Below are 20,779 nucleotides of genomic sequence, written 5' to 3'. Positions count from 1 at the left end.
AATTTCGTTACCGTTAATTTTTCGTTTATAGTTTTCTTTTTATATTTTAGCTTTCTTTATTAGTGCACGAACCACGAGATATAGCTAATTAAGTAAGCTACCGATTTATTATATCAATTGTTAAAATTAAGGAAGGTTGAAACTGATTTCTCGCTTTATAATGTTTTTTTTTCCTACAAACAAATATATCTGCTTATAATTTTAAAACACATGAATGAGAATGAATTTGATTTATTTGAATCATTTACAAACTCTTGACTGTTCAGATACAAGGGGTTTAAAAATCTAAAAAAGTGCAAAAAATTATGATGCTTAGTTGTACCCATAAATCATAAAAAGCGAAACTCTCTCCATTTTTAACAAGTTATATTACTAATCAAATAAGACTTTAATATTGAATCAAAAAATATTTTTAAAAAGTTAGAGTTTATTTATGTATTTATTTTTTATTTACTTTTACAATTTCCCATATCCGGTTGAAAGATTTTTGTTAGATGCATAAGAAATAGAATTTTGATCTGTAAAAGATTTTTACTGTGTATTGCTGTTCGCAATCTATGAAATATGAGAATTTTCCGTTTTTCTGTTATACATTTGCTTATTTATTTTTTTAGAAAAAATAAATAGTTCAATTAAAAGCTTATTGCAAACAATTGAAAACAAAATTGGTTTTATGAAAATGTTAAATAATAATAATCATCAGCAATATAAGGAAATAAATAAAAACTGAAATTTTAGTGAAGAAAAAAAAAAAAAATTGGAAAAGTGTAAAGTTCCTCAAGAACTCTGACCCCCAACAGGGTGGGATGCGAGAAGCGCATAACCGGACGTCGTTAACTTCTCAATTTACCATACACTAACAAAGAGAGGAAAAGCTCAAAATAAGATCCTGTATTTGTAAGTGTATTTGCACACAAATACACTTACAAACTCCTTTTTATTCCTGAAATTCTATTGCATAAAATTAATTGACCATTAAAATTCTTATGATTCTCTTTTTGATATAGACTTTACATTTAATATATACAGTAAAAAATCGCTAGTTCTTACCACGTACAAAAGTGCTTGCATTACAAACTACTAATTTTAGTGCAATAATTACCAATAATACAAATTATTATAATTTTATCGAAAACTATTTAAAACAGCACTAATTCGAGGAATTAATTATCATGATGGGTCGTGTAAAGAAGGGACAGTGAGTAAACTTTGTTTTTACGAAAATAATTCAAAATAATATTTTCATTTAATATCTGTCATAGTAGCGTAAAGATTAAAGTGTTAAAATTCTGAGTAGGAAACTAAACTCCTTTAATTTTCTATTAAGATATGTATACTGAACTGCTCTAAATTGATTTTATGGGGATATTTATTTGAGCTAAGTCAAATAAAGAATAAATAAATTAATGCGGCAAAAGAATTACGCAGCGTAAATTACTCAACGTTATGTTGAATTACAAGTTCTTCAAAATAAATATTCTACAAAAAATATGCATATCAAATAAATTTTTTTTTTTTTTACAAAATAAAGAGTAAAAATTTAACTTAACTATGTCGTATTTGTTAAACTTCTTTATTCTTACTATAATTGCGAAATTTATTATATTTAACTGTAAATAAACTAAGAATAAGTTACTAGATATCAGATATTATTTATATAAAATTTTATTGAAAGATTGGTTTGAACTGTTTTCTAAAAACAGAATCAATTCAAAAAAAGATTATTAAAGTAAAAAATTAAAAAAAAGTATGTGTTATTAAGAGAAAGAAATATACTATACAATTACAATTTTATTCGTTAATAAAATGATTAATGGAAGTTACAGAATACTATTTGTTTAATAACATGAGAGAATTGTAATTGCACTATTCCAATCACTGGATACCCATTAATCATTTTTTTTTCTTGGATAGATTTTTTTTAAGGTCGTCATTAATTACAGAAGGTGTCTAAATTAATTTTTGTCCTTTTGTCAGTCAATGGGCTAAATTGATTTTTAATTCCAGCCAATATACGTTTCGCAGAAAATTCTTTTCTTTCTTCAGTATTAATATTTATATAATAATTGCTGCCAAAAAGAAGAACAATAGTTGTGTATAAGTTAATTATAAAACGAATATAAAATTGCTTTAAGGTAATTTAATGTAACACTATTAAAATTACCCTCTGGTGAAAGTAAAAAGAAAAAGGTCAGTCTGTAAAACAATGAATTCCAAGAATTTCAAAAATTATCTTCTTTATTTTTAATTATATCATTTCGAGATGCTTTTTGATTTTCGAGATGCTATCATGATTTTTTTCATGACTCTTAGAATTCTTTACTTAAGATAATAGTGTTGAAGTTAATCTAATCGATTAAATTGGTCTAATCGAAAAGTGCGAACGCATGAGAACCTAGAATAATAGCATTAACACTGACCATTCCTGAAAATTCTTTTTATATGAAGTTGGAAAAATAAACTGCATTGTTAAATTAACGTGAAACGAGCAGATATTAATAAATTTCCTTCTCTGTCAGAAAACTGAATAAATTTCCTTCTCTGTCAGAAAACTGAAAAGGTCACTGATACCGCCACTGTTTTGGGGTTTTCAACTTAACGTTACATTTTATCAAACACTGTTTGATTTAGAAACTTCAAATTACGTTAATATGTAGGAAATTGAACGGAGATTACAATGGAATTAAAAAATAATTCTAAAATTAAGTCAAGATTATTTTTACTCTTATACTTGTTAGAAAAATAACATGCGGGCCGCTCTGTGACCGCAAGAATTCAGCTGCGGAAGTTAAATTTGGTATGCTGAAAGAGCCAAATTTGTTTTTAACCGTAACATAGAGTCTTTATTTCCTTTTAGAAACTCTTATTTGTTTGAAAGTTATTACAATTTAAAAGTTTTTTTTTCATTTTTTCTTTAACTAATAATTATTTATTGATTGTTGTGGAAAAAGTTTTCATTTACGCGATTTTCATAATATCCCTCTTGACTTAATATTAAAAATAATGAAAATAAAGAAAAAAATATTATATAGAAAAAGGCTAGGTGTTGCCAAATATAAAACTTCGACATTTTATACCGACATTTGAAAATATGTGTAGAATAAAGAGAAATAAGAATTGTTTCTTATATGATCGGTTAACAAGAAAAAATTACTTCTAATTTATAAATTCTTTTCATTGTGTCGCACACTCTGCCTTTCTAAAATGTAATTTTTTTAAGCGCAGTTATTTATCATTCAAATCCAGCTATCCTTTTTATTTTGTCAAAATTAACAAGTTAATATAATGAACTTAAATAAAAGTATAATAATTTTACATTAAGCAAATAATTTTTAATCGACTTTTCAGGAAAAAAAAAACTTTTAAGAACATTGTTAAGAACAGTTTGTGCCAAATGCCTCTAGTTCTGAGAGAATAAAAAAACGAATTTGCGCGCGGGCATAAACTGCTTTTTCCATAGAACATCTTCAATGCGTAATAACTCTCGGCGAGACCGTTTTTCCTTCTTCTTCATTTGTCAAAACTTAGGAATCCTTAAAATGCAACTGCTGGCAATCCAATCGTAATTTTTACTTAAAAAAGTGGAAGAAAATAATTTGTACTTGATCTTCAATTATTTCAAACTTGATGAATGAGATTCAACTACAGGGATTATCGAGCGTAGCGAACAGGTGACGGTGCCTCCATGTAGAAAACAAGGATACATAAAAATAAATTGTGTCGAACAACTATTATCAGTAAGCGTATGATTAATATTTAAAATTGTCTCTAAAAAAGGACTGTAGAAGCTGATCAATTGATAAAAATTTATCTGCTGCAGTCAAGGTATAAACTATCGTCACTATCTGAAAAACATTTAATATATTTAAATATTAGCATGTTTACGAATTATGACCTGTTTTTGAATTTTTTTTAAATTAACGTCAAACTTTAACCGGATTTCAATAAATTAGTTCAAAAAGAACTGCATTCTTTAAAAAGGAGGTATGAAAATGATTCATTGGATTCGTTTTGTACTATGAAAATTGCCAAGTCGATTCGGCAGCATGAAATACTATTTCATTTTTCACCAGTTTATGGTTAAAAGAGCTCCACTTAGTTCTAATTACATAATCATTCAATTTCGTCTAAATAGTTATGCCTTTTCTGAAATATTGATTTGCAAATTTACCGTAAATTTAAAACTATACCTACAGTTTAATGGGACAAACAGATAAAATTTCGGTTCTCTTACCGTTATTTTAATATTTCAGCCATATTTCTGTTATTAGTTCCTAAGATTTAAAACATAGCACAATTTTAAAATTTGTTAACCCAAAACCCCTTGTGAGAAAAAAACAATGTTTTTAATTCATGTATAGGAAACATTTTGCAAATGACATTTGAAAATGATTAAATGTATGTTTATTATTTTGTATTGTTATGTTTCTTTAATTTTTCTACAACTAGGGAACATTACTGGAAAATGAGTAATTTTTCACACAATGCATTTTTATTTAAATCTTATATCGACTTCGTAGAAGAAAAAATCGGTGACTTTTTTTCAATCCTGCTGTAACTTTTGTATTTTTTCCAGCTTTAAATACTATGCTATTTTTATTAACACTTGAATTGAAGTATGTGACGAATGTAGTGTAAAGAAAGATTGAAACAGAGAAATTTAATGTTTAATTTTGTCTAATTTGCTATTTAAAGAATTTAGTTTCAAAATAAAACTCAATAACGCAATTATGGTTTTAAATAACTACTCCGCTATTTAATTGGTTAAGGCAATATGCAGTAGAACATTTTTTTATTTATGTCACATTTTATGCTAGAATAAATAGTGCAGACCCTTGCCACACATGAATGATAAATTTGCTTGACTATAGTAAGCAGAAGGGAGAGGGGGGGGGGATATTGTCGCCGCAGTCTCCTCAATTGGTTATGCCTGGACAAAAGCCGTACCGACTGTGATTCTGTGTAAATTGGCGAAATTCTATCAAAGTTAAAAGAAAGGCAACCCTACAAGACCCTACACTTTATATTTTCTGCCATCTATCCGCAGGACTCAGAAATACGTCTAGAGTAAAAAATAAAAAACAGCGCCATCTATGTATTGCATTCAAAACAGTTTTTTTTCCTTAATGTATATAAACTATTTTAAAAATAAATTAATGCTGCATGAAAAAATATTTTTGTAATGCAAATAAAAAATAAATATAATTAACGTTTTGAAAGTATAATTTTAATTTTTATTTATATTCTGTATTATAAGTTTTTAAAAAAAATTATTTGCTTAATATTTTGAAGTTTAATTAATAAAAATATCCAAATGTATTTTTATTACTTAAAAACGTATATTTAAGAATAAAATTTCCTAAACAATTATTATTTTCAAGTATTGCTTAAAAGTTTAGGGGAAAAAAAGTTATTTACTTTATTAGACTAGACATTTGCTATAAACAGTCAGAAAATTTAAACACGATTTTTTTAAAATTCAAAATTCTTAAGACCATTTAAACTATTTTGAATCCAGTTTTTAAGAAGTAAGTGATTAAACTAAGATATTAAATTTGAAATGAACATTAAAATAAAAATAAAATAAAAAACAATTTATATAAATAAAACGTTTACTATTATAAATGGTATACATTCATTATTACAAAACACTTAAATTGTAATAAAAGTTAGTAAATTAATGTAATAAAAAAGCCCATCTCATTAAAAATCCTTGCTCTAAATTCAAGATATTTATAATTTCTAGGAGGATTTAAGCAATTTACAATATTTTTTTATTCATTTATTTTCTATAAAATGGATTTTTTTATTTACATGAATTTTAAACTTACCTATTCATTTTTGTTTTAGAGAAGGTTTAAAAAAGGAGTCATAGTCAGGAAAAAATTTATGTTAATTTCATTTGGGGCTTACAGTAATAATTTTCAAGCGACCAAAACATAAACAATGGGAAAAGTTTTCATATCGCTTCTTCCTAAAATGACAAAAAATAGACAATGACGGACCTTTAGCCTTTTACTGCTATCATATAAATTATACTAGATTTTTTTTTTTTTACCATGAATTACAAAAATGATGGATTTTTTATTGAATCCTTTAACGTTAAAAATAAATGTATCGCTTATTCAATAAAAAAATAATAATAAGTCTTCAATAAGAAAAAGTCTTCAATAAGTATTCAATTCAATAAGTCTTTCTTAAGTACATGTTTGATACAATAAATTTAACAAAATTTTATAATAAACAATCGAAAAAATAAAAACTTTTTCTCAATGAACAAAGGAATTGTTCTAGTTAAAAGTATTAATATTTATTCTTATTTTTAAGGGAATATGTATTAAATTTTTCTAGAAAGAAAGAATATATTATATTTCGAGTTAAAAATTATACTTCAGAAAATGATTTCAAAAAGAAAAAATAAATAATTATATATATTTATTTAAAAATTTTAATAAAATTTAAAATGATTATTTTTTAATAAAATTATTTTTTTAAAAAATATAATAGGTAATACCACATAAAGTATATTTAGATTATAGTAAAATAATAAAATTCAAGTTTTTAATATTCTATGTAAAAAATTAGCAGTTTTCAAAGAATAATAAAAGTTGTTTTTTTCCTCTCAAAAATACGGTTAACGTTTTATGGATTTTTTCCATTCTCTCCTGATTTTTTTCAAATTTTTGAGTTAAAAGCACATTTTTTACCAACTCTGCATCTATTCATTATTAATCTATTGTAACATTACACTTAATTAACGGTATACAATAAAGGTCCTGTAACTAATTAAGTGTAAGAGGCCAAACAACGGTATACAATAAAGGTCCAGTAACTAATTAAGTGTAAGAGGCCAAACAACGGTTTTATTTTTCGGGCCTGTATAGGTGAAGAGTTATTCCGCCTCTTCCTGAAATGCCTCAAAACAAACGATAAAGGACCCTATTGTACTTGCCTTTTGCCGTTACCCTACCTAGAATGCCAGCTTACGGCCTTACGTTTGCCGTGAGGTGTGTGCTTACTGGGTAGGCAAGAGGGAGGTCAAAACTTTGGATCTCTAGATGTTTATTACAACTTCTATATGTATTTCAAATAGAAACTTTGACTTTCTTAATGTTGATTACACTTTCTAGATATTTCAACACCACCGAAACTTTAGATCTTTTGATGTTGATTATAGTTTCTTATTATTTCAACATTCATAAGGAATTATTAAAGACAATTGAAATATTTTGGCGTCAAACATAAAACTCGATTATCCAAACATAATTTCATGGAGAAATATTTTTCTTATTTTTTAATTTACTAATGGTGATAAAAGTTTTTAAATGAAGATATGTTAATTTTTAGACTAGTTAAACCTACACAATTTTAAATGATTAAATCCAAATTTGAAAAGAATCGGTTAAATAGTTTCTCAGAAATAGAGATTAATGAATTCAACTTTGTGATTAACAATAAAGGACAGCACTCCTGCTTAAACTATAAAGTATAAGGAAACTAGAAAGTATAAGGATTATGCTTTCCAGATTGCGGCTACTTCCCACCTATTTGAGGGTTAAGAATCCAAATACGTTTGTAAGAAGGTATGTACTTTATTAACGTCACACAAGAGTTTCACAATGGGCTATAGATATTTAAATTTGTCTTATGTATAGTAATTTTGTATTATATGTGATCAAGTTGTTGTTTCTCTGTCAACCTATAATGAAAATAACTTATTTTCTGCGTAATTTACCTCGCCTTAACTTTCTACATAAGAACATTGGGAAATGAAAAAAGCAGAATTATTTTATCAAAAGTATCCTTAAATAAAATTTGTTAAACAAATAAGAAAAACTATTTAAAAGTATGAAATTTTTTTAATGGAAATAGAAATTAATTTTAATCAAAATAATTGTTAAAGGGAATAAAAATGATGATCATTCCGTAAAGCAAGTTTAAATGCATGCCTGCAAACTACTACGTTTTCTGCGAAATATTTGATAGAGTAGTAGACATTTAATAACCAAAGCTTCCAAAATGGTTGGTAATTTTCCTAACAAATTAAAGGCTCGTACTAAGTGGCGTTGTGTATGAACTTTTAAATCATTTATATGTAGTGGTCTGAAAAATAAGGTATAGTTTAAGAAAAATATAATGAATTAAAGCATAAACTTAGCTATCACTTGAAAATGTTTTTTTACAAAACGCTTAAGAAGTTGGCAGCCCTGTAAACGTAAAGAAAACTTATTTCGTATTTTGAAGAGAAGGATCATTTACATGTTAAAATCACTTACCGCTGCCAAATCATAATGAAGAATTGTGGTTAGATAAGTTGGTAACTCTGTCATCAACATGAGATAGCCGAAGCTATGTCCTATCATAGCAAAGGTAAAAGCCCATACAGGTGCGGACATTATTATTTCTTTCCAAGGGATTGGGATTTTCTAGAATATTAAAATTTAATAATTACATAGTTTCCAGCTTAGTGCGGTTATTTGGAAATATTCCACAAATTCATAATTAAATTTAAAAAAATCAGAGAGAGAAGAACGTCGACGGGGAAAATTTTTTTTGCTGGAAAAATCTGAAAATGAGTTTTTAAGAAAATGAGCATATTTATAATAGTGTTATTAAATTGCCGTTGTACGAATTTAAATATTTTTTCAAAAATCACTTAATCGTTTACGATTCTGAGTACGAAGAGATTCTTGAAAAGATACGTATGATCCCTCCTGATCCCGTAGGCTGAAGTTTTACCCCATATTGATTATGTTTAGTGTCTGAAAAAGCCTGTACGAAAGTTTACTCTTTGTGAAATTTGGATTAAAACAATTATTTGGATTTAGATTGAAATAGTTGTTAAATTTGGGTTTAATATTGAGTTTCTGAGCTGTGTCCATTTTCTAAAAATCGCATTTGAAGCTGTATTCAGAATAAAAATGGCTCACCGATGGTTTACTTCAAAGGATAAGTGTCTAAAAAGGAAATTTTGTAAATATATGTTTGAATTATTGATTTGAAACAGTGAGTAAAACTTGATTTTGAAACTTTAAAAACCAAATTTTTTGTCGCGAGCAAAAATAATAAATAAACTAACAACCCCCTCCCTCTGAATAATTTTTGATCTTATGATCGGATCTTCACTTACTAGGTCTCATTCTTAATGGTTCGAGGGAGTAACCTCAAACATTTTTTGAGGTCACTTAAGACTTTGTGATGTTCTAGAAATCTAATTTTTGCCCTTTCTAGTGATTTTACTTTTGAGTGACGATAAGCGTCACAATATCTTTAGCTTTCTAGCATAAGCACTTTTGAAAATTTATGTTTAAATATACATATTATAAACACTAAAACCTTTTCTGATGGTTCATCTTGGTTTTGTTCAATATAAAGTAACTCTTCTTTGGATATACTTGGATGTATACCTGGCGTTTCATACATAAAGAGAAACCAACACATGCACCATGCAACACCAATTCCCCCTGAAATACAAGATAAGTTTGTAATTATTTTAATAAGGTAACTTCTATCAGAGTTTATCAGTATTTTTATATGCTTACCAAACAAATAAAAAACAGACGGCCATCCGCCAAACGTATCTAAGCTGCATAGCAATCCTGAAAGTGTCATCGCTATAACTTCACCAGCCATGACTCCTGAGAAAATAATTGTTGAAACTCGACTACGTTCCATTTTTGGCGACCACTTGCTTATGGCGATTTGAATTGAAGGTGCTGTTACACCCTGTAAAGAACAAGGAAACTTAGTTCAGGTCTCAGATAGTTAAGTAAATATTTGGAAACTTGTTTGTTTACTTTAAGTCTCTCTTATTATTGCTTGTTTATAAAAAATTGAGGAGAAATTCCTTCGTTTTTTTATTATTTTATGACGCCCGTTGTGAGTACTCATCGATTTAAAGTAAGTTTCAAGCCGAAAATGGGGATAGATCCCCTGTAATTTGTAAAACATGGTACTATACACAAATTTTAACTAAAATTTTATTTCCACAATTTTATTTTTCAAAGGCTTAGGCCCGGAGACACTGAGATAAGCTACAAAAATATTTTAAAACAAAAAAACAGTTGCAGAAAATTTCTAGTTGAATTTGCATGAAGGTTTCTAGTTTTAGCTTTACTTTAATTTTAAATGGTGATATAGCGTCATATTAGGCCTAAAAATATTTATATATATTTGTTTTACGTGATTCTCAAATCGAGCTGCAATTAATAATAACCGTTGGCAACATCTATTAAAGAGGGCATCGGAGTCCAAATGGTTAATTTTACTCTGAATTTAGGGTTTCAGCTTAAAAGTTTTGACCTCCTAGAATCGAATTACATTTCCTTTTCATCCTTGATGCAGATGGGATGCCGACGTCTTTCTTATATATTTTTTCTGACTCTCTAATAACAAGTAAAATATATTTTGATATTTTTGTAATAATAATAAAAGTTAGTTAATAAGTTATTAAAATATCTGATATATATTATCGCAATTATATTTGTATTAATATATAAAATCTAAACAAAAGTAGTGTGAAATTTCCCCCCATCCATTTTCGAAAAATTATGAATAATTTATTTTATAATCTATATATATATTTCTCTTACACGGCGACAAAAAGCCTCATTATAACTCCCCGAATGGCAACGCTAAAAAATCGACCAATGATTGCCGCTAAAAATGTCACATGCCAAATCTAGCTGAGGAGGCTCATCATATAGCGCTTTTAAAAACGGAAACTGAAATAACCAGAGAGAGCATTCTCACCAAATGTGGTCTCTTTCGATATTCACCCTATCAGCTGCGGCAATCTCATACTATTAAGCTAGGCAGAAGTGAGTAGTCTTTGTCGATACATCTATGTCTTAGTATTTTGTCGAAAGAGCTTTTTTTACGAATTTATTATACGTTTTTTGATTTATATCACGAATTTATTTGTTTTATTATTGTTATTAGTTATTCATTGAAAAAAGAGTCTCAGTCGTGCTGTTACGCTTTAAGATTTTATAGTATAGCACATTTCTAATAGGTTTAACGAATTACATCCCATTTATTTGAATTCAAATTTAGTTTAATCACTTAGTTTTTACTAAAAAGATGTAATTTTTCTAAAAAAAAGTTGTTATAAGGATTTGAATTATTGTTTTGAATTCTTAGAATTTTATGCATTTGCAATGTACCTAAGTTAGAAGCGAGCTTGGTTTACGAAGCAAACCATATAAGATTGCGTAGCAATTTTCGGGGGTTGGCGAGCGTTAGCGAGCACGGGGAGCAGCCCACTAGTTTAAATAAATTTCAAAGAGGAATAACTGTTTCTCTTAGCACTAATCTCTTAGCACAAATTTGAAGAATTATTATTTGGAAGTGTACTTGGACGATTATACCTCTAACTCAAGAAATAGGCTAAGGTGTTTCATGCAGTATTTCAGAAACTATGGATTATAAAAATCATTCAAATTTAGTATAAGTCAAAGAAATTAATTTTGCAACTTCTTTAGATGTAGAAATTAAATTTTGCGCAAAATGCAGATGGGTAAGGATCGAAAATTTAATGATAAGTATGTTTACGTCAGCAAAACCTTGAAGCACTCGAACACAAATAAAAGCAGTTGTACCCCAACTGACAGCTAACGGAGTTAACAAGGAAAATATTGATGTTGCCAGCACACCGCCGCCAAACACCCATTTAGCGCCAAACTTTTCAGCCAGAATGCCACCTGGTAACTGAGTAACAACGTATCCATGATAATATGCACCTAGAATGACACCTTGAGTTCTAGAATTCCAGTTGTATTTGTCTCCCTGGAAAGAAAATGTATTCTTGTTTTTAATAATGCAACAAAATATCTACTGCCAAGACAATATAAATTGTGATCAAGTTATTAATTAGCAAGTAATGAATGTACTTTCTTCTGCTGTGGACTGATTGTAAAGACACAGTTCTTGTAGAACAAAGAACTCAAGCATTACTGACTTAGGTCAATTAGCGGGGTGGGTGACTACTTTGATCAGCCTGACTAGGTACCGAAAGTGAGCGGCATAAGTCCTCGTTAAACTGTTTTACCTTAAAGTATATTTTGCACACAGGTCTTCGGGGTACCATAGCGAGGAAGCCATTCCCCCTGCAAAGCTTCAAAAGTATGTTTTCGGATCATCCTCAGGGAGGCTTGCCAGACCGCCTGCGATAGCCTATTGTGCAGCATTGTGCATTGACTATATTGACGACTAGACGAATTTTATTTCCGTCTTGTGCGACGTAAAAAAGTATCTGCGTTAGTTAGTAGGAAGTTCATTAGCAGTCGTAATCCCAAAATTGGGTCGACTGTTCAACGACGGTTTCTAAATTGAATAAAATGGACAAAACATTGAGAGAAATAAAGTGTTTGGCCACCAACACGTTGAGATGGAGAGTCGTGAAAATGCACTATGCTCCATACGAAACTATGAGGTATAAGAAGAATACGAAAAGAAAGAAGAAGAAAAAATAAATGTATTCCTTATATATATATATATATATATATATATATATATATATATATATATATATATATATATATATATATATATATATATATATATATATATATATATATATATATATATATATATATATAATAGTTCAAAATGAAGATAAAACAAAGAAAAATTATAGAAATATGAAAAAAGGTGGGGAAATAATAAGTAAAAAAATAATAAACAACAGTTTAAAAAAAAGAAGAAAGAATGAAATTTTATTTAAAAAAACCGGAAAAAAAAGATATAATCTTTTCATCAGCCCACACGATTATATCCGCAAAACAGAGTGCTTTCTGATATTGTATCAATATAGCCAAAGCATATTTATGTATTGTTTTCTTACTGTGTAGGCGAGGACTTCATCCGTGGAACGAATTTCAATAAGATTTGGGCATTCTGAAACTTCACTGATGGAGCTATTTAAAGGACTCATGACCGTATGGTTCGTCATAGCCACTATTGCGACGCTAAGGTTGATTCTCATGGTGTAGACTGTCAGCATGCCAAAACATCCAAGAAGAATAATCACATGTCTCCTGGGGATGTAAAGGTTCTTCAAATCTAGAAATTTATTATTTATATTATCAGCACATTTATTAGAGAATTTTTAAAATTTAATCATTCAAGTATTATTTTAAAGAGTAAGGCTGCCGAATTTATCAATGCTTAATGAAAATCTTTAACCATGAAATATTGTGTCGTGAATTTCGTGATGTTCACTATAATTTAATTCCCAACAGCTAACAAATATATTACTTTTTAATAAATTCATCAAGTAACAGCTTCATACTAAATTAATAATCCATATGAGATATCACTGTGATAATACATCACCTCATACATCACAAAACCTCCACAAGCTTTTTTACAGGTAGTTTGCGCACTCTATTTAAAAAGTGAACCAGTTGAACCATGACCCAAAATTCTAATTTAAAAGTACCCGAGAGAAATGTATCATATATATTTGAGAATTGAATCTGTAGTGGTAGACAAGTAAATATGACAAACCAATTATATTCAATAATTAAAAAAAATTTTGAGACATATATTTGCTACCACTTTCTTATTTTTAATAGATTTTCCACTAAATGACTCTACCGTATACTTGTTAAGAGATGCCAACTGCTCCAGACACACCATAATAATTAAAAAAATATATATATATATTTGACTTTATTTGACTATATTTGCTTGCTTTTTAAAAGGTATAGCATAACATAAGTACTATAAAGTGGTGAGTTATGTAAGCCTACGAATTATTTAGAAATAGTGGTGGATAAAAATGTTCTAAATTGAATTTATTAAACCAAGAATCACATTTGATAAACTACCACTTTAAAATTTATATTTGCTGTCCGGAGCAAGTTGGCATCTCTGCTTGTTTACCTTCATAATGGTCTCATCGGACTACCTAAGAGAAAACGTCTGGGAACTTGCAGTTATAGGAAACGTTGGGTAATATCTGATTCATACGAACCAGATCAGGTGGTAGATGGTAATAGTAAATGATTTTTTTTTCTCTTCTAATAATGGCTTTGTACTATTCCAATATTTTGTATTACGCTTTGTTCTTTGTGCCATTCTAATTAAATATTTTAATAGATTATGTTTCTGAAGTATTGAATAATGTTTCAACAATAAATGTAGAAGTTTTCTAGTTCCAGAATGCACCATGGGGAATTTGTTGTAAGATTTTTATGAATTTGCGAACTTTCGAGATTTTTCGATGGATATCAAATTTAGTCAATGAGAGTCAGAGCAACGTCTTCTACAACTGAAAGCCTCCACACGGTTTTGTTTAGGTAGTCCGATCAGACCATCATGAAAGTATACCAGTTTCCGAAAGAGCCCTTTAATAGAAAATCTAGTAAAAGTAAGAAAGTGGTAACAAGTATATGTCTAAAAATTTGTTTAATTTATGAACATAATTGGTTTGTCATTTTTACTTGTCTACCACTACAGATTCATTTCTCAAATATATATGATAAATGTCTCTCAGTCACATTCAAAGTGATATCATAGCTATCAAAACAAATTTGGGTGCATCCGCACAAGTGGTTCGCTTTTTAACCGGTTAACGCCCAGCGTCATATATTTAGGACAGTTCCTTTTTTTCAAAGACATTCATAGTGGTGGGAAACTTTTTTCAGTATTTTCATTTATCTGGGTGAATTAAAAGATTCTCAGATACCACAATGATTTAGTTATTTCCGATTAGATCTAGAATTATAAGGAGCACGTACTTTTTGAATGCCTTAACAGTAGAAAAACCAATTAATTTCGATAATATATTATACCACTTTTTCCATAAAACCACTTTTTGTATCATTTCAATTTATAAATTCGGGACAAAACGGGTTAAGTAATCTGCGCAGATTACTTATAAGAAACCGTGTGGAGGCTTTCTAATTGGTACCTTTGAATTAACAATATCCGTTTGTTATGGAAAAAAGTAATATCGATTATTTTGTACAATACAAACGATCATAATTTATAGCATCGTAAACGTATGATCTCCTTCTTCCTACCGCTTTCTACGTAGCAGAGAAGTGGAATTCTTAGTAGGCACACAAATTAAATTTAAAAAAATTCTGGATAGAAATATGTTATTCAATAGCATAAAAACTGCGTCTTGTTGAGTGTCACCGATTGCGAATTTGAAATCAGCGACGAAAAAGTATCCAAAATTCCTGTCAATAACATAATGCATTAGAATATATAAAAAAAAGAAATTTCTAATTTATTATAGGGTGAATAAACCCACCTTTTGCTTATCTGAAAATCATACGTGTTTTTTCGCGAGCAGAACTTTCAGACAGAAATAATTATCTATATTTGTGTTTAAAATTGAACCAGTTTTTAATTGTTGAGAAGCCTGTTCAAGAGCGATACGAGAACTGAAAAAACTTTTAGATTTGAAGAAAGAATACTTTTCAATCATTCTTCTGACCTTACAAAAATCCTTTTTTGTTATTAATTACTATCACAACTATAAAAAAGATTTAAAAAAAAAGCTTTTTCGAATCACTTTCCTTTTTTCAAATTAAGTATCCACCAGCCAAATTCATTGCTGTCAGACACGTTTATTAAATTGAACAATTATCTTTAGTTATTTTAAAAATTTATAAAAAATTAAATTATTTATTAAATATATTTTATTTTCTGCAACGGTAGTTTTCAAAATTTGAACTTCCTCATTTCTATCTCAACATTTGTAACGTGTATGTGGTATTTTTTATATTTATTTAAAATTGCATTTCTTAAATTGATTTAATAATATACCTTAAAATTCAAAATTTTTTGAAACGTTTTCGCACATATAATAATAAATTATAAATAATTATTTATAGTTACTTTTTGCTTAGAATACTCTTTGGGTGATCGAATTTTATAACTGTGTTAAAATGCTTCGATGAGCTTGAAAATTCAATGAGAAATTGCGAAACACACAAAAAGTAAAATTAAAATTAAGAGAACTAAACTTTTGATCGCTCTCCTGACCATACTATGGGAATTGGACAGAATTCGAATATGACGGGAAAAAAACTTAATAAAAATATTATATGACTTACGGAAAAGAAACGTAATAAAAAATATACAGTTATATGATTTATTATGTTTCTTAAAATTTTGTCTGCTGCACTAATTAATGAGTGCAATTAATTAATGCAGATTGAAGTTTTGGCCCTTGAATCATTAATTTAAGGTTCTGAAATCTAATACGAATCATCAGTTCATATCTTATTCAGAGTTTCGATTTTTTTGCAACAAAAACAAAATACAAGCAAGACAAAGTCTGCACTGAACACTAATTATGATCTTGAACCAAAGATTTTTTTGCTAAAGATCAACTACAGATTTTAACTTTTTAAATAGTCTGCGCAGACTACTTGCAAAAAACCGGGTGGAGCTTTTCTGATGTAGGAGGTAATGGTCAGAGTCGATGGATATTAAATTTCGTCGATGAGAGTCAGAGTCGATGGATATCAAATTCATTTTTATAATGATTTTGCGCCACGTCAATTTTTGTACTAAAATATTTTCTGAAGCTCAACCGTTATGTTCTAATATGAATTGTAGAGGTTTTCTTGTTCCAGAATACTTTAGCTTTAAAGATGTTTATAAATTTTTAAGCATTCTAGAAAGCATAACTAACTCTTGTTTATGATGTTTTTGTACAATTTCAATATTTTGTAGCTTTTTCAATGTTTTTCAAACTGTTCATAATAGACTTTGTATTGTAATTATACATATAGAAATTTAGATTATTAGTCACTTATTAAGAACCGTATTATTTTTTGAGGTTTTTGTAACATTTTAATAGTGTATAAGTTGGAGTCGAGCTTATAGAAAAGTCCGGAGTCTTAAATTAAAACATTTCCGCAACAGTCAGGCGAGTCATGGAAGCCGAGGTTCCATAATTTCATAACCAACGTCATGATTGTAGGAATGTCGTCAGCCAACACCTACTAGAAGGTCAAGGCCTGCTGGCTGAGCGATTTCAACCCCGTGACGTCACGATCAGAAGGTAGCGTCTGTAGGCGGGTAGCTCCTCGGTGAGAACGCCATTCCTGGACGTAAACGTTATTACTATGAATGTTGTCAACATATAAAATTTGATTAAAGAGATATCGAAGTAAGTAAAAGATGCTAGTTTTATTTTACTAAAGTGTTTTGTTTGATAACAATATATTTATCTCTAATATGTTGTAAATTAAGTTTGAATTCAGATTGAAACTACGTATTTAATTTAACTTTAATTGTTGTTATGTTGTGACTCGTTATTTGAGTCTCTAATGTATTTATACGTGTTACCTGATCTAATTGCATTTGAATTATGAAATAACTTAATTTAGTATTCAAATATAAAATTACAAAAGCATTCGATTGTGTTTTTTATTCATACTTCATGAGCTAAAGCATCTTAAATGAAACTAAGCGATTGAAATGGACTTAGAAATTGTTAGTACAATATTTATTGTGCTTCTGCTCAAGATTTTAAATAGCCCTAGAATTGTGATATATCTTAATTTATAAATTATACATTGCAGTATGTTTGATTTATAGAATGCATATTAAAATATATTAATTTTAGTAATTGGTAGTAATTAAATTTAAACACATTTTAGTAAAAAGTACCAGATATGTTTAGCTTATGAATATTGATAGAATTTACATTTGTTGATATTTAGCTACTAAATCTAATATGCCTGAGAAGAATTTTAATATAGAAGAATTTCTAAATGTACCAATATTTGGGGATAAAAATATTAGTTTTTAATACTATATCAAGGTTTGGTGTCATTGTTTACTAATAGTTCTTGCGTGCTGTTAAAATACTTTTAGAAGAAGTATTTGGAATCAAGAAAATTTTAGTAAATAAATTATTTCATTGAACGCTTATTTTAGAGATTGTTAACTATATGCAGCAGAACTTCATTTATGTTAACCAAAACTTAAGAAAATTTATTTAAGAATCGGATAACTAAGAAAAATTTTTTTACATATTTTTTGGGAAGTAAAACAATTTTTTTTTGATTTTCATTATTCCAATGACAAATTAAGGTAGATGTTGATAAATTAATATTTTAGTTTCAGCCATGAGTCTTAATGTCTGTTTATTTTTCAGGCATCAAGCGTGGTTTTAAGTTTGTTGCTTTATCTTGTGCCCAGGGAACTATGATGATAATCTTAAAAAGTCAGTATCTTGGTTTCTCCAAGACACACAGCTGCAGCTATTGTTATGTGATTCATTTATGCAAAAAATATTTATAATTTGTTTTTAACTAAGAATATTTGCTTAAATTTCTAAAGATTTATTGTAATGTTTAAATTAACAAGGATTATCACTTTTGCTTTCCAAAAGTAGATTGTTTTTCATCACCCCTTTTAAAAATAAATATATAATTATTATTGTTTATTGTAAAATGATTAATTACGTCAAGACTTTTAAAAATAAATATTTAATTATTATCATAAATTTTAAAATAAATAATAGGAAGGTCATAGGAATTAAAAGCTTCAATTTAATCTAAAATGTTTAAAAGTTTTAAAACTGCATTGTAAATAATAGTCTTTTTTTTCATGAACTTCTTGTTTACTTTTAAAACTTAACTTAGTTTTAATTATTGGGTGATGTAAGGCAACTACTTGCATTATTTACATTATATTTTGTGGTACATCTCATGAGAAAATTACAATTTTGTTTTCACTAGTATATATTTCTTATCATCCTCTAAATATAGTTCAAAGTTCCATAAGTACGAGATATTTGTGTTTTTTTTTTTTCGAAAAGGAAAATTTAGTTGACAATTTATTTAACTCCAGATTTAATTTAAAGTATAGAATGGTATTTAAAAAGTAAGTGGAATATTTTAGATTATGTATAGAAATTTCTGCATTTCATTCAATATTTTATTTAATTTACTATCCTTTTTCATTTTCTTCCTTCGAATAAACAACAAGTTTTTAAAATATGTTGTTACCAGAGCAAAAGTGTCGGGTAATTTGAATGGTTCATATATGATAAAGTATTTAATAACTACTATACAATCATTAGTAATTTACTGTTATATTTTTACATGTATATTAACAGTTTTATCAACTATCAGCATTTTCAAAAAAGATAGTTTCATTAACATGGACGGTAAAATACAGTATGTAATCAAATATTTTGAATTATCCATGAAATTTTTTTAGCCAATTTTTGTTTGCCTTCTGGGGTTATGTTTTAAAATAAAATGTAGGGCTATACATTTGCCTGCTGTACAATCATTAGTAATTTATTGTTTTACTTTTACAGTATATTAACAGTTTTATCAACTGTCAGCATTTTCGCAAAAGATTGTTTCATTAACATACACGGTAAAATACAGTATGTAAGCAGATATTTTGAATTATCCATGAATTTTTTTTACCAAATTTTTGTTTGCTTTCTGGGGTTATATTTTAAAATAAAATGCTTGGAAATTCGGTCATTTAAAAATATATGACATTTGCCATATATTTTCTTCAGAAGTATAGATACTGGTGATAATCTTGAAATTGCAAGTAATGATATAATTTAATAAGTAAAAATTTCATTCATTATTTATATTGGTGTACTTTTTATGCTCCTGTTATTTTATTAAGGGAAGAGATTAATAGATAATGGTCAGTATATAAATTTGATGTATTATGGTAGAGTTTTCTAGATATTTTGCTGTCTTGTATGTCGAGGTGGTATACTGGGAATTTTAGTCAGAAAAAATTTTCAGTCTTGACCTTTTTCCCAATTTGCACCCATGACTATAATGAAATTATATTGATAAAGTAAAATGTTAGGATATTTGGTCATTTAAAAATATATGACAATTACAGTATGTTTTCTTCAGAAGTGTGGTAATCTTGAAATCGCAAGTAATGATATAATTTAATAAGTAAAAATTGTTTTCATTATTTATACTGGTGTACTTTTTATGTTTCTGTTATTTTATTAAAGGAAGAGGTTGACAAATATTTTTTGTTCAGTATATAAATTTGATATATTATGGTAAAGCTTCCTAGATATTTTGCATATGTCTTGTATGTCGAGGTGGTAAGTTGGAAATTTTATTCAGAAAAAAATTTCAATCTTGGCTTTTTTCCTCAACTTGCAAGCATGATTATAATGAAATTATATTAATAAAATAAAAAAATTTCAAGGTTCCAAATTTTTTTTTGCCATATGGCATTATGTTTTAAAATAAAATGTTTGGAAATTTGGTCATTTAAAAATATATGACAATTACAATGTTTTCTTCAGAAATATAGTAATCTTGAAATTGCAAGTAATGATATAATAATTGATATATGTTTGAAAATAAAATTTTTAAAATTTTATTTGCTTTTGTATACATATTTTCTCTTCACTGGTTTAAATAAAGATTTTGTTCTATATATATGTTTGTGTCATTATTTTAAAGCATACTTATACTTTATGATAAAATTAATCTTCATATACTTAATTACCTCATTCATAATGTTCTAGTCTATATCATCAAAGTAATGATTCAGCTTATTTAATAACTCACATAAAATCATTTTTAACACATGTATGTAAAACAGAAGAACATAGAAAGAAATTAGACCGACAGATGCTAATTTGTCAATTTACTGCAGTAAGTAAAAAAATTTCAGAATAATTATATAAATTGGCTATAAATATTTCAAAGGTTTATAAAGGATAAACATTTGCTTTTATTTTCTTAAGTGTTCTTTTCAATAACATTTTGTTTCCATCAATGAATGTTAAGTAATA

The 20,779-nt window shown here is 27.8% G+C and overlaps 1 protein-coding gene and 1 long non-coding RNA gene across 6 annotated transcripts in view; one reads left to right on the top strand and one right to left on the bottom strand.

The window, feature by feature from the left end:
* The window catches only part of LOC147810662 (putative inorganic phosphate cotransporter), a 43,804-nt gene that overhangs the window by 16,660 nt on the left and 6,365 nt on the right, over positions 1-20,779 (bottom strand). For 3 of the 5 annotated variants that reach the window (XM_087160649.1, XM_087160648.1, XM_087160650.1), the window contains 5 exons: positions 12,845-13,062; positions 11,554-11,787; positions 9,543-9,726; positions 9,337-9,464; positions 8,277-8,426 (listed from right to left, as the gene is read on the bottom strand). In XM_087160649.1, coding sequence (XP_087016775.1) covers positions 8,277-8,426; positions 9,337-9,464; positions 9,543-9,726; positions 11,554-11,787; positions 12,845-13,062 — 914 coding nt within the window. The remainder of the gene's footprint in view (positions 1-8,276; positions 8,427-9,336; positions 9,465-9,542; positions 9,727-11,553; positions 11,788-12,844; positions 13,063-20,779) is intronic. The other 2 variants (XM_087160653.1, XM_087160652.1) reach the window with 1 other exon arrangement.
* On the top strand, positions 16,954-19,980 carry LOC147810663 (uncharacterized). The gene is made up of 2 exons (XR_015432939.1): positions 16,954-17,137; positions 18,131-19,980. It is a non-coding gene; the product is annotated as an uncharacterized LOC147810663 (long non-coding RNA).

This window comes from Parasteatoda tepidariorum, chromosome 4 (assembly GCF_982258835.1).
Source record: "Parasteatoda tepidariorum strain Cologne lab strain chromosome 4, Ptep-v5.0, whole genome shotgun sequence".
NCBI lineage: Eukaryota > Metazoa > Arthropoda > Arachnida > Araneae > Theridiidae > Parasteatoda > Parasteatoda tepidariorum.
The sequence above is the reverse complement of the archived record's forward strand: the minus strand, read 5'-3'. Positions and strand labels throughout refer to the sequence as shown.